This window comes from Onychomys torridus, unplaced genomic scaffold (genome assembly GCF_903995425.1).
Source record: "Onychomys torridus unplaced genomic scaffold, mOncTor1.1, whole genome shotgun sequence".
Lineage (NCBI taxonomy): Eukaryota > Metazoa > Chordata > Mammalia > Rodentia > Cricetidae > Onychomys > Onychomys torridus.
Genome location: NW_023412442.1, coordinates 10,359 through 20,239, shown reverse-complemented (window position 1 = coordinate 20,239; position 9,881 = coordinate 10,359). Strand labels below are relative to the sequence as shown.

The 9,881-nt window shown below is 42.7% G+C and overlaps 1 protein-coding gene across 1 annotated transcript; it reads right to left on the bottom strand.

The window, feature by feature from the left end:
* Positions 1 to 3,892: 3,892 nt before the first annotated feature.
* On the bottom strand, positions 3,893 to 7,235 carry LOC118575657 (nucleoside diphosphate-linked moiety X motif 13-like). The gene is made up of 4 exons (XM_036176111.1): positions 7,072 to 7,235; positions 6,377 to 6,516; positions 5,212 to 5,346; positions 3,893 to 3,993 (listed from the first exon to the last, which is right to left on the bottom strand). The coding sequence occupies exons 1-4, from the start codon at positions 7,233 to 7,235 to the stop codon at positions 3,893 to 3,895; spliced, it is 540 nt and encodes a 179-aa protein (XP_036032004.1).
* Positions 7,236 to 9,881: the final 2,646 nt, after the last annotated feature.

The window sequence follows — 9,881 nt, the reverse complement described above, 5'->3', positions numbered from 1 at the left end:
AAAGAGAAGAGATGCAAGCCCTAGCAAACAGAATATCTGCCTCTGACGCAGTGACCTTAGCCGATATCTTGCAGGTGCACTATCTGCCTCACACGTCTTGCACCCCTTCCATGTTCTACACGCCCCTTTTCCCTTTCCCTCCTTCCTGCCCCTTCCCCCCTTATGCTATATAAGCCATGTGGAGAACAATAAAGATTGGCGGCTTGATCAGAATACTGTCTTGCTGCTGTCTCTTTGTGTCGCCCTGTCCTTCCATTCTCTCCCACAGGATTGGTGGCCCCGTTGACACCCCGCTGGCCGGGGCAATCAGAGAAATGCAAATCAAAACGACTCTGAGATACCACCTTACACCTGTCAGAATGGCTATGATCAAAAACACTAACGACAGTCAATGTTGGAGAGGATGCAGTGCAAAGGGAACACTACTCCACTGTTGGTGGGAATGCAAACTTGTACAGCCACTGTGGAAGTCAGTATGGCAGTTTCTCAGAAAATTGGGAATCGAATTACCTCAAGACCCAGCCATACCACTCTTGGGCATATACCCAAGGAATGCTCAACCATACCACAAAGATACATACTCAACTATGTTCATAGCAGCATTATTTGTAATAGCCAGAACCTGGAAACAACCTAGATGCCCATCAACTGAAGAATGGATTAAGAAAATGTACATATACATAATGGAGTACTACGCAGCAGAGAAAAACTATGATAGCATGAAATTCACAGGCAAATGGATGGAACTAGAAAAAAATCATCCTGAGTGAGGTAACCCAAACCCAGAAGTCAAGCATGGTATGCACTCACTCATAAGTGGATTCTAGATAGAAAGCAAAGAACAATCAGATGGCAACCCACAGAACCATAAGACTATATATATGACATGGAGGACCTTCGGATGACTGTTGCTTATACTAAGATCTGGTTTTACTCAATTACTGAGCAACCCTCAATGAAACATTATACTATTAAGGTAAGAATTTATACTGTATCGAGCTGATAATAGAAAAATAAATAAATTAATTAATTATCTAAAAAAATAAAAAGAAAAGAAAAATTTGAACTATTAAAAACAAACAGACAAACATACTTTGCTACAGCAGAAAGGGGAAACTAGGGGCTCATCATTCCTCTCCACATTCTATTCTTTCCCTTGTATTATATATTTTAAATATTTTATCAGTGGATTCTGCTGGAATATCCACTACAGATAAGCACTGGAGGGCTCCTGTTGCAAATCACCCTCTGGAGCGATGGACGTATCTTTCTACTGACACTTGGAGGGGACCCGATCTGGTGTGGGCCCAGGGTTCTGCTTATGTCTTTCCTCAGGACAATGAGATTCCTCATTGGGTTTCTGAGCTCTGAGTGCACCCTGTGGCTGCAGCTGAAGCCCAACATGGCAGAGACCTATTGGGTCTTCATGAAAAAACTCTCCCCTTCCAATGCCAATGGGGATTGAAAGCCCAATATGGCCAGCTTTGGCAAGCATTAACATAAGCCTAGGAACTGCAGCCATGCAGTTGGATTCTCCAGGAGGTAATGTATGGTAACTACTTTTTCAAGTATGTTTGAGAATGTGACACCCAGACACCTAGGAGATTAAGGATAACACTGAAGATCACTAACCTCCATTTATTAACAGTAGCATGCCAGCTAAGCATTTTCATTCTCACAACCCTATTTAATCTGGAGTAGTATCTACTTCTCAGGAGTGGCTCTGTGCAACGTTTTTTGGCCTCCTGAAATTCATTTAGCCCCCTTTGAAGATACCTTAAAATTTGTGAGTCTGAATGTAGCCATTATGAGACCATTAGTTCTGCTCCTTGTGAGCTGCCTGTTTTTCCTTTAGGGTTCTTAGTTGTTCTTTTGCAGAGCTGCCAGCTTCAGTCGTGCTAGGATCAAGAATAATGGGCCTCGGTGGTTCGTGTTCCTGGAGTTGCGTCCATGCCAATGGATACCCACATGCTCCAGAAGAGAATCTGACTTCGCTGCTGCCGTTGTTGCTGTTATAGCAGCAGCGACCACTGCTAATACTGTTTTGGGAATTTCCATTTCATAATTGGTTACTACAGCTAGCACAGTGGAGACCCTGGCAGCAAAAGTAGCTACCACAGTTAATTAATTTTTCATTCTATTGGGCATGACAAATTTAAATCAGTAGTTATATACATTTCAATTGACCTTGAAAGCTATAAATTTACAAACTCAAGTTCCATTTGCTCTCGGGATACCATCTTACAAGGTCTCCAATTTGCAGTAAGGCTTGTTAAGGAAGGGAATGGCTCAATTGCCTTTAGCCTACTGGCTATGGGTGGGTTAAGACTTATGTTAGTCTTTTCTGTGTCGAACACACAGATTGCAAGCCCAGTGCCACTTAGACATCTTTGGCAAAAGTTAACTCTGCAGCTCTGACACAATTGAGCCTGTATGATAATGAGTATTCAGAGACGGGTAATACCTGGGGGGTGCTCACCAACCTAAGACAGAACACCTGTGGGGCCTGGACAGATATCTCCATGACGGGAAAGGTGACCTGCTGACCTCCCATGCAACCTAAGTCAGAAGCTCATTTTTTAGTAAAAGGGGGGACCTGTAGGTCTCTGGCCCCCGTTTTGGGTAACTGTTGCATTGCTTGCTGACCTTGACCTTGATACCCTCCCTATGCTAATTCCCTTTGAGATTCCACCCACCTGAATGCTTAAGGGAAGCTCCTTGGCTGTGTATCCAGCATATTGGGTGTTAACTGCTTAAATGCAAGATAGGAAAACATCAGGAGTGGGGGTGGGGATTTAGCTCAATGGTAGAGCACTTGCCTAGCAAGCGCAAGTCCCGGGGTTCAATCCTCAGCTAAAAAAAAATCAGAAGCGAACTTCTGCCCTCCAGAAGTTCTCCCATTGTGCTGTAAACCTGTATTTAAGACCTCCTCCCTCCTTCAATAAATGGCATTCAGCATTCAAAAAAAAAAGAAGAAGAGGGGGTCAAGAACATGATGGGGAAACCCACAGAGACAACTGACCAGTGCTAGTTGGAGCTCACTGACTCTAGACTGACAGCTCGGGAACCTGCATGGGACTGAACTAGGCCCACTGAGCGTGGGTGACAGTTGTGTGGCTTGATCTGTTTGTGGGGTCCCTGGCAGCAGGACCAGGACTTGTCCCAGGTGCATGAACTGACTTTTTGGAGCCCATTCCCTGTGGTGGGATACCTTGCTCAGCCTTGATACAATGGCTAGGCTCTCCTTCAACTTGCTATGCCAGACTTTGTTGACTACCATGGGAGGCCTTACCCACTCTGAGGAGTGGATGGGGGTAGAGTGGGAGGGAGGTGAGAAGATGGGAGAAGGGGAGGGAGGGGGAACTGGGGTTGGTATGTAAAATGGAAAAAAAAATAATAAATAAATATATTTATTTAAAAAACAAAAAGAGTACATACTGCTCTTACAGAGGACCAGAGTTCAGTTCCCAGCACCTATGACTTGTAATGGGCAGTTCACAATTGCTTGTGCCCCCTTCTGGCCTCTGTAGACACCTACACTCATATGCACAACCTACATTCAGGCATACATGCACATACAATTAAAAATAAAATCTTTAAAAAACAGTTATGGGAAACATTATATAAAAACATATATTAATAAATAATCATTAGTATTTATTTAAAAATAGAGATCCTGTTGCCATGTTCTTAGGAGGTAAATCTTCACAGCAGCTCTGCTAAAAGCAGAACAAGGAACAGTAAACAATCTTTCACAGTACACTGTCCTCAGCCAACGTGCAGGAAGGCCTGTGATTTGTGAGACTCTGTCTCACCCTAGGATTGTAAGCACAAGTGCATCTGCCTATACACACAGCCCTATTTTACTTCCTACGGAACTGAGAAACCAGAACTACAAGGAGGAATCCATCGAGTTCAGCTGAAAAACAGCCTGCCTCAGTGTGATGAAAGAACCTCTGAGCTCTGCCTCCATTTCAGATTTTGGCAAGGGGGCTAGAAAATTAGAAAAGAGAATGCGATTATACAGATGTCCAGCTTTGCGTCTGCCAGGTCCATCCTGCCAGAGCTCTGTGTCCCAAACTTGCCTATGAGACTCATCTAGGGATCTGGGAAATGACACAGGTTCCCAAACTTCTACCTGGAGAGAGAGAGAGACAGAGACATAGAGAAAGACAGACAGAGAGACAGAGACAGACAGACAGAAAGAGATAGACAGAGACAGACAGATAGAGACAGAGAGACACAGAATGCATGCTCATGCTCAAGGGTGTGTAATACCATGTAATAGCTGCTCTGGGTTTCCAAATCTGAATTTTGGAAGATTAAAAAAAAAGAAATTAAACAGGTACCAAGTGATTCTTAGGTTAGTTTGGGAAATGGTAGAGCACAGTATTTCTCAAGATCCTCTTTAGAGTGGTCAGGATCAGCAACACCAATCCTTGGAAAACATAAACTGGGGTGTCCAAGCTCATCCTACCACCATTGCACTTACACCCCAGACACTGAAGAGAGAAGGCAAGCATGGCAGGATCCAAACCAATTCTAAAGTGCAGGGTGGAGGACCCAGAACTACTCCATGGAAACATTCTTAGAATGTCGTGTAGCCAGGTTGGCCTCATACTCTGTGTAGACAGAATGATCTTTAATCCCTCAAGTACTGAGCTTACTAGCACGTACCACCATGCCAAGCTTTTGCTCTGTTCCCCCCCCCCTCCAAAAAAACCCTCACTATGTAGGCTAAGCTGGCCTAGAACTCAAAATTCTTTGGCTTCAGCCTCCCCCAAGTACTGAATTACATGCTGCCATACTCAGTTTTGAAAATATTAATTTTAAAAAGCTTATTAAATAGTTAAGATATAAAATGTATAAATGTGTGGGGAAATATATAATAGGCAAGTGTGTTCCCACTCTTTGGACAAACACCATTACAATCCCTTGATTTTCAGCAAGGTGAGGTGGTGCATGCCTGTTATCCCAGCACATGGGAGGTGGAGGCAGAAGCCCTGAATCTGAGGTCAGTCTGGGCTATCTAAAGCCTCATAGCACGTGCTTTCTTATTCTCTTTTCAGTGATACGTGTTTTTATATCCTTATTTAAAGGAAAAAACTGATATTTTTGTACATGTAAAATTTTCTCTGAAATGGTATCATGCAAAACCCTAAAGGCTGAGAGCAGCAGGGGGGGGTACCTGTTAGGAAAAGGGGTACGTACCGTGGATGGAGGATGTGCTCTTCAGACCCAGATCCAAAGCAAACCACGCTTCATGCTGGTTAGAGCATCCAATCAGCACTGAATCTTCTATTCTTTGTGAGTCCTGTCTAAACTTACCCAGCAGCCCTTCCAACTCTAAATAACAAAAGAGAAGAGGGAGAGAAAAAGTGAGACACGGATTTTAGTCACTGCACCACAGGTGAGACCCACAGGAAGTAATTCTGTAGAGTACACAGTTGCTACCTCAGGATCGGCTGGGGTCTGTTAAAGAATATTTCTTACATACCAAAATGCGGGTACGCTCAAATCTCTTATAGAAAATAAGGTAGTATTTGTCAATACTTTAAAAAACTCTTGATTGCTTAAAATATCAAATAACAATGCAACTATGTACATAACTGTTTTATGCTGTTGTTTAGGGAATAATGACAACGAACATCTGACCATGCTTAGTATGTCGTAGATTTTATTTAGTGGTATTTACTCTCAATTTGATGGTTGCAGGATCTTTTTTCCCCTGCTACTGGGACTGAATCTAGGATTCTCATTGTGGAGGTCTGAGTAAAAATGGCCCTTGTAGGCACCTGTGTTTGATACTTGGCCCATGTACTAAAAGGGGTCTCAAAATTAATTTCATTCAATTTTGACCTAGTCAAAATCAAGTTAGGATGCAAATCTTGTTCTATGTAAATTGAAATTCCCAGAGGCTGGAAATCACTAGCCTAAGGCAAGGCTGGAAAACCTTCTCTGTAAAGAGATACCAAGTATTTTAGAGTTTATAATACAGTCTGCGATGACTACTCAATTGCCATTGTAGCATAAAAGCAGCTGAACACAGTATGTGAAGGAATGAGTGGCTGTGTTACAATACAATTTCATTTTTTTAAAATGGGCAGTGGCCCATCCCATTTGGACAGCAGCTTCATGGACCTCTGTTTAAGGCACTCATGGTTCATATCACCACCAAGAACATCTAACTAGCAATTCAAGTTCATACGATGAGTTATTTGTTAGTAGAAACAGTATGTAAGCTTGAGTCTCAAGGGCTGTTTGAAGAATCTGAATTCATTTAAAATGCAAGGCTACTTTCTGGAGCTTCAGTACGACCTGAATTTTACCTGGTGACCAAAGCGTTGTCTACTCCATTGGTGAACTTTGACCTTACCTGCTCGGCTAAGCCGAGGGACCAGATATCGATGTCCCGAAGCCTGCAGCAAAGGAGCCAGGTCATGAAAGAGGTAAAACACTCCGGTCTGCTGAGCCTTCCTGCAGGCCTCATTATCTTCCTTCAATTCAAATAAGTATCTGCATTTGGGAAATGAGCCATTGAAAGACCAGACTTAGGCTAGTGAGATGACCAAGCGGCTAGACAACCAGAGTTCAATCTCCAGAACCTTCATGGTGGAAGGAGAGAGCCAACAACCTCAGGTTATCCTCTGCCCTCCACATACATGCTGTGACATAGACAGATACAGCAAACAAGTTCAGTAAATGAGAAAACACAAATAAACCACACTTGGTTGTTTGTCTATCATTCATTTGGGGGAATTCTTAACTCTCCTGCACTGTATGTATGTATGTATGTATGTATGTATGTATGTATGTATGTATGTATGTATGTATTACAGAACTGGAGCCTAAACCCAAGTTCATGGACATGCTGGGCAAGCTCTCCAACCTTGAGTTATATGCTCAATTCTCTTCTCACCTCTTATCACTAAGTTGCCCTGGCTGGTCTTGAACTTACTCTGTAGTCCAGGAAAGGCTGTGAATATAATTCTCCTGCCTTAGCTTCTAGAGTAGCTGCGATTGGAAGCCATCATGCTCCATTCATCTCTTTCCATCCCAGTTTGCTCCAACGTTGAGGTGGCCACAGGCAAGTGTGCACTCTGATCTGCATGCTGCTGCTCCCGTCCATCCTTCTGTGTGCTACTGCACCGCTCTTCATTGCCCGTGTCCAGAAAGACGGGTTTCTTCAAGGACAGGGCCTGCCATTCTCGGCTTTTCAGCTCAGTAATTGGCATACAGAATGGCTTAGTCCAATCGGTATTTATTGACTTGAACTTCAAGGGAAATAAAACTTACTGAATTAAACCTTAAGGAACTTTGCCAGCTTTACACGGAGAGGCAAGAATTTGCAGGCGGGGGACCGACAGGAAGAGGAGGACAGACCCACAGATGGAGCAGGCTGGATTTACTGTGCAGACAGCAAACACTGCACCTTCAGGAGTTCTCATCAATCCAGGGAAGATGGGGCACACATGTGACAAGCAGGCACCCTTGTTTCTGACATGAACGCCTTTGGCTCCTTAAGTGTACCAGAGGGACCACTGTTAAAGCCCATTATTGACCTAAGTCATAGTGATAATATTTTCACTAGCCAAAATAAAAATGTGGATTGAAAAAACTTACTGATGGCCCACGACTTAAATCCCAGTACTCAAGAGGCAGAGGTGGTGGATCTCTGTGATTTCTAGAGCAATGAGGGCTATGTAGAGACCCTGTCAAAAAAAAAAAAAAAAGAAAGAAAGAAAGAAAGAAAAGGAAAACTTACTGACTTACTGGTTGCTCAAAAAGAGACAATAATAAAGGAAGTTCTAGGCTTTTCTAGTACCTTCATTTAGGGTGCCTGGAGTCTGGCCATAAGCTTTACAAATTGAATCAGAGTCCTTAAGATTCAGTGGTGGGGCTTAACCTTAATCAGAGGTTAAGAGCACTGGCTGTTCTTCTAGAGGTCCTGAGTTCAATTCCCAGCAACCACATGGTGGCTCACAGCCATCTATAATGAGATCTGGTGCCCTCTTCTGGCCTGCAGGCAGAACACTATATACATAATAAATAAATCAAAATCTTAAAAAAAAAAATTCAGTGGTAGACTAAATGAGCATTCTCTTGGGGGCTTAATTATTGACCATTTTTGCCATTAAAACCCTAAAACCGAACTAGGGGTGTATCTCGGCGTGAGAGTGCTTGTCTGGCATGTGAAAGGCCCTGAGTTTGATCCCCACAGAAGAACAAAAAAGTTAAGCCCTAAAACAGACTCTCAAGTATATGCCATATTTTGACAAGTAAGTGGGAAATGTTTCACAGGTGTTTTCTGTAAGATATGGGAACATCTGTCAAAGCAACAGGCAGTGTTGGCCCATCATGAAAACACAGCAGAAGAACTAACACCACAGAAACCACGGTAGGGGCCTCACCCGCTGGTGAAGAGCTACAAAGAGAAACTTGACCTTTAAGACTTGTGATGTTTTTAAAGTTGTTTTAGGTAACTGTAGCCTCCTGAGTAAAGAGTCATATACGTCAGAGGAGAGAGACATGCCCCTCCAAAGTGACCAAATACAAACAATAAAAACACTGCCACTTCCTAAGAGAGAAGGACAGAGAGAGATAGCCTTGGCTTTGCCCCAGTGATCCTGAAAAGCAAAACACTAATGTGAAAGTCTTCAATCAATGACTTCAATAGACCTGGTGAGATCCAAAAGTAGTTATTTTTAACCTTTATCTGATTTTTCTTTTTCTTTCTTTCTTTTTTTTTTGTTGTTGTTTTTTTCAAAACAGGGTTTCTCCCTATAGTTTTGGAGTCTGTCCTGGATCTCGCTCTATAGATGAGGGTGGCCTCTAACTCACAGAGATCTGCCTGGCTCTTACCTGATTTTTCTTAAAGGATTAAAAAAAAGTCATTCTTTAAAAAAAATAAGAAAATATTAATATATATATTAGTTTTTCAAGACAGGTTTTCTCTGTGAAACAGTCCTGGCTGTCCTGGGTCTTGCTCTATAGACCAGGCTGGCCTTGAACTCACAGAGATCCACCTGCCTCTGCCTCCTGAGTGCTAGGATTAAAAGTGTGCACTTTCACCATCCAGCTAATTATAATTTATTTTTATTTTATGTTCATTGGTGTTTCACCTGCACATGCATGTCTGTGTGGGGGTGCCAGATTCCCTGGAACTGGAGTTACAGACAGGTGTGAGCTGCCATGTGGGTACTGGGAATAGAACCTGGATCTTCTGGAAGAGCAGCCAGTGCTCTTAACTACTGAGTCATCTTCCCAATATCAATTTTTTTTTTTTTCAAAAAGGGAAACCTTCAATAATCCCACTAATCAGAGAAATTCCTATTTGGAATTTTGGAGTTATCTAAATAGTATTGTGTATCAACATATATTGAAAGGAATACAGGTGTACATAGAATAACATGTGAGTGGATATTTGTTTGCTTGTTTTGTTTTTCAATGCAAGGTTTCCCTGTGTAGCCCTGGCTGTTCCTGGAACTTTCTCTGTAGACCAGGCTGGCTTCTAAAGACAGGGTTTCTCTGTGTAGCTTTGTACCTTTCCTAGAACTCACTCTGTAGCCCAGGCTGACCATGAACTCACAGAGATCCACCTGCCTCTGCCCCCTAAGTGCTGGGATTAAAGGCATGTGGCACCACTGCCTGGCCATTTTTAGCCTTTTGTTGTTGCTATTTTTCTTTAAAGATTATCTATTTTTATTTATGTGAATGTGTGTTTTGTCTGTATGTATGTGTGTATCATGTGTATACCTGGTGCCTCTGGAACCAGAAGAGGGTGTACGATTCCTTGGAACTGGAGTTAAAGGTGGTTGTGAGCTGCCATGCAGATGCTGGAACCAAATCTGGGCCTTCTACAGGAGCAGCAGGTGCTTTTC